Genomic DNA, 3,960 nt, shown 5'->3' with positions numbered 1-3,960 from the left:
AGAAGGTGCGCTATCTCCAACGAGCGGCTACGCCGGAGATCAGAGAGCCCAACAAGCGTTATGATACGCCAGCTTGCTAAAAGCGCTCAGCTTGCAATGCAAACAGTAACAATACTTACAGAGGAAATTAAGAAGCTACGTAAAGAAAACCAGCGCCAACGACAAAAGCAAGAGCGGCAGCGTCAATATATCGCTTCTGGTGGGGTGCTCCAGGTCCAACAGGCTCAGCAGATCATTGCAGAGGCAGAAAGGGTAGTAATGGGGGGTGACCAGAACCAGACTGGCGAGCGACGTCAGCGCGCGCCGCCAACGTGCACGAAGTGCCACGTTCAAGGACATACTCGGACTTCATGTAAAGCTAGATAAAGAATAATATCTTTTAATTTAATTTAATTTTATTAAGTTGCTGTAGAGCAATTGAGTAGAGCGTCGCGTCAGGTTTGGTGGGGTGGGCCACTTACTGATGTGGGCCGCTTACTGATAAAACACGTTAGTAAAAAAAAATTGTATCTAAGTTCTGACAAATCTTTCTCTGGTTTTTTTTTTGCCATGTGCAACTTGCATGCTCCAAGACGGCGTGGGCTTCCTACACATCCATAATAACCAGGGGTTTCCTAGTTAAAGATAAAAGGAAAGAAAATGAACCTCGGATGTTGGTCACGTGATCGGATTTCTACCACATTAATTAATATCAGGATACGAGAGGAGACGAAAATTAAAAGCTTTGTGGCGTGAGCCAAGGAGATGCCGAGTCGTTCGTCAGCAATTAGCAACGCTCGTTGAGGAAATGTGGGGGACGCCATTGTCTGATAGCGTCGTAACCACTCCACTTATCAGAACAGGGTCAAGTTTTATATATGAACAAGATGATATTCTTATCGCTATGCTGCGCTCCTTGACTCGACGACACTAGTACATATAGCGTATGTTAACTTGTCCTGTTTCAAAAAAAAACTACTACGTAGAAGCATTAATGCGAGTCTGCACGCTATCGACGATGGTCTCCTCGAGCCCCATAAATCCAGGATGGCCAAACTCCTTCAACAACGCTTCCGCCCTCTGCCGCGGGCCAATTTCAGCAAGGGGGTAGTCGAGGCCTGGGAGCTTCTCCGGGGCTTGGTAGCCGGGGACGGCTTTTGCAAATATGTCGAAGAATTCATTGAAGGAATAGGGAGATGCAAAGGCAAAGATACGCTCGTTGGCGACATGTGGATGGATCAGAGCGGCAACATGAAGGCAAGCAGCGTCTCGGACGTGTACATAATGGGCTGCTGTTGCGTTAGCCATCGCTTTAGCCGTGCATCCGCACGAGACAGGTTACGTACAACGCTGCAAATGTTTCATGGAATCGACATGGCCATCCAAGACCTGGATCGGAATTCTCGAGGTAGAGGGATAGCCCTGGTGGGGCACGTCGAGCGGACTGCCATAGATGGGGCAGGGCACCACTGCGTTTGCGGTAAAGTGCGGCTTGTTGGTCTTGACCCAGTCCCAGAAAGCCTGTTCAGACGCAACTTTTGATGCAAAGTAGGCGATTACGGATTTCTGCAGAGGCGACAAAGACTCGGGCAGATTCTTGGCCAAGGCAAGCGTTTGGTTGTCAAATTCATCGGATGAGACTGTATCCGCGTTACAGTAGGCTTGCCCGGAGCGCACGGCTCGGGAAGAAGAAGTCAATACAAAGCGCTGTACACTGGGCTCCTTGGCGGCAGCCTGCAGACAAACCAGGGTGCCAGCGACAGTAGTTCGAATCATCTCGTCGGGTGTAACGTTCACGTCCCGCACAGAAGCCACATGAGCGACTGCAGAGACGCCTAAATGGTGAAGCTGGGTCAGTGACGGAGCAATGAATCCGACGTGGGGGAGGGGGGGAGTAGGTACCTGAGACGGCATCGTCAAAGGCGCCCGGGCCCCGCATGTCCTTGACGGTGACCAGTTCAAACTGGCCACTGCCGTACTTTTGGGAGAAACGGTCGACCAGCCATTGGTGCTTGGCAGCATCTCGGACTGTGCCTCGCACCTTGTAGCCCTGGTGGAGCAGCTGGTCGGCGACGTGGGCGGCGACGAAGCCATTTGCCCCTGTTACGAGCACGGTGGAGCCAGGAGCGAGAGCGGGATTGACTAGAGAGGGCATTGTGCAACGGACTATCGGATAACGAGGCAGGGTGACGAGTTAGCCGATCGATGGAGGCTGCGGCGTGATGCACAAGTGATGCGATAGTAGCCTTATAATCTTGTTTCTCGATCGCAAGACGTCATTTTGCGAGTGCCGGCGCGGGTGCGGGTGCACCGGGGGCCGTGGGTGAGGCTCGGCGGATTTCTGATGCTGCATGGACGGCGGCGGTGGTGGGAAAGACGACGTTTCCGGGGTTGAGGAGTCGAGCAAGACGAGCAGCCAATGACGCAAAACATGCCGACCGCGCTAGGCCCGGAACGGGGCCGGGGAGAGCGGCGAGGCCCTGCGCGTGCTTGCGCTGGATGGACCACACTCGACGATTAAATACATGCTTCGACGACCACCACAATCGCCAGATATGAAGGAAGATGCAAGAGTGCGGGTGTGCCTTCCATGTCCTGCGCACGCTCGCCCGTGTCGAGGAGCTCACCACGTCGTCCCAAGTCCCGCTCGAGACGGCGCTCCAGGTCACGTCGACGGCCGAGCGCCCCAGCCTTGCCGTGCTGAGCTGTGAGCGCTGCCGGCAACAGCGGCTGCCGCTGACTGCCGTTACCATTCTCTGTGCCCATCTGGTCGACTGGCTGTGTCGGCTGTGGAACCTCACCGACGACGACGCCAGCGATACGTCGACCGACAGCGGCAGCACCACAAGCAACACGATTCCCTCGAGCACCGCCAGCACCGCCAGCACCGCCAGCAACCACCCGGATAGCCAGCATCCGCTCCAGCCCTGGAAGTTTTCTCTCGGCAGCTACCATCTCGCGGCCGACGAAGCCGATGCACTCAGCAACGAGCTCATGACACTGCGTCTGACGGGCTTCTCGGCCGTCCTGGGCTCGCTGGAAGCCGCCCTCGTCACGTCAGGACTCACGCCCTCCCTGTCGTCCTCTTCGCCGCCCGAGCGATGCCCCAGCGGCAGCGGCATAACCGCCTCCGACTTGGCGGCCTTTGCCCCGGCCTGCCTAGACATTGTCCGCGCCAATCTCCGCCTAGTACGCACATGCATCCGCCGCCTCAAGGACCGGTCGCTGCTGAGCACCAGCGGAGCCAATCCCATCTTCTCGTGACCGACGTGTTGACGGCGACGTGGACGACGACGTGGACGGGGACCACATGGAAAGAGTCGGTGTCCCGGGAGTTTGAGGAGAAGCGCATCTGAGACTTTGCATTATACCCCATGGCGCATACGGAGCCAAAATGTATCAATATCCAGAATAGACCTAATTGCCACGGCCCATGTTGAAATCTGGTGAACGGGGTGGAATGGGGCTTCTTTTTTGTTTTGTTTTGTGTAGATTACTGTCGACGGTTCTGGGTTTGACATGAAATGGTGGGGGCATCAGGGGCAGCTGGATACAATAGAGGGAGTTTGATTGCAGCATCAGAAGCCATTGCATAGAGCATCCGAGGGCGTCAGATGGAGCAGAGGCGGTTAAATACAACATGTAGAGATGATTACATACAGCATCTAGACGCAAATACATCACACACACCAACTTTTAAGCAGAAATCTTTCATCAAAACTCGTCAATTTTCTATCAGATATAGGGGTAACACGTCGCGAGAAACCGATTTACGCCACCTCTAATGTGTGCAGCCCTCTCGTTGAGGTGCTAGAGGGGGTATTGTCGGTATTCTTGCGACGTGTTCGAAATGCGAAAATCTTCGAGAACGCACAGACCGCCCCGATGACTAATAGGGAGACTACCAAACGAAACCAAAAACAATTAAAAACACCAAATAAAACAACAAAAATCAAAAATCCTATATCTAAACGCCGAGAC

The 3,960-nt window shown here is 54.0% G+C and overlaps 2 protein-coding genes across 2 annotated transcripts; one reads left to right on the top strand and one right to left on the bottom strand.

Moving 5' to 3' along the window:
* Positions 1-957: 957 nt before the first annotated feature.
* On the bottom strand, positions 958-2,134 carry SETTUDRAFT_112128 (uncharacterized protein; the record flags this gene model as incomplete). Its single annotated transcript, XM_008032961.1, has 3 exons — positions 958-1,268; positions 1,329-1,814; positions 1,882-2,134. 3 exons carry the CDS (start codon positions 2,132-2,134, stop codon positions 958-960), a joined length of 1,050 nt encoding a protein of 349 aa, XP_008031152.1.
* A 405-nt stretch (positions 2,135-2,539) lies between these two features.
* Positions 2,540-3,560, top strand: SETTUDRAFT_169835 (uncharacterized protein). The gene has a single exon (XM_008032960.1). It carries the CDS (start codon positions 2,545-2,547, stop codon positions 3,241-3,243), a length of 699 nt encoding a protein of 232 aa, XP_008031151.1. The 5' UTR covers positions 2,540-2,544; the 3' UTR covers positions 3,244-3,560.
* Positions 3,561-3,960: the final 400 nt, after the last annotated feature.

The sequence above is a fragment of the Exserohilum turcica genome (assembly GCF_000359705.1).
Source record: "Exserohilum turcica Et28A unplaced genomic scaffold SETTUscaffold_88, whole genome shotgun sequence".
NCBI classification, from domain to species: domain Eukaryota; kingdom Fungi; phylum Ascomycota; class Dothideomycetes; order Pleosporales; family Pleosporaceae; genus Exserohilum; species Exserohilum turcicum.
The sequence above is the reverse complement of the archived record's forward strand: the minus strand, read 5'-3'. Positions and strand labels throughout refer to the sequence as shown.

Bases quoted from the DNA above. Each gene is read 5' to 3' on its own strand.
- SETTUDRAFT_169835 (XM_008032960.1), top strand. From the start codon at position 2,545: ATGCAAGAGTGCGGGTGTGCCTTCCATGTCCTGCGCACGCTCGCCCGT.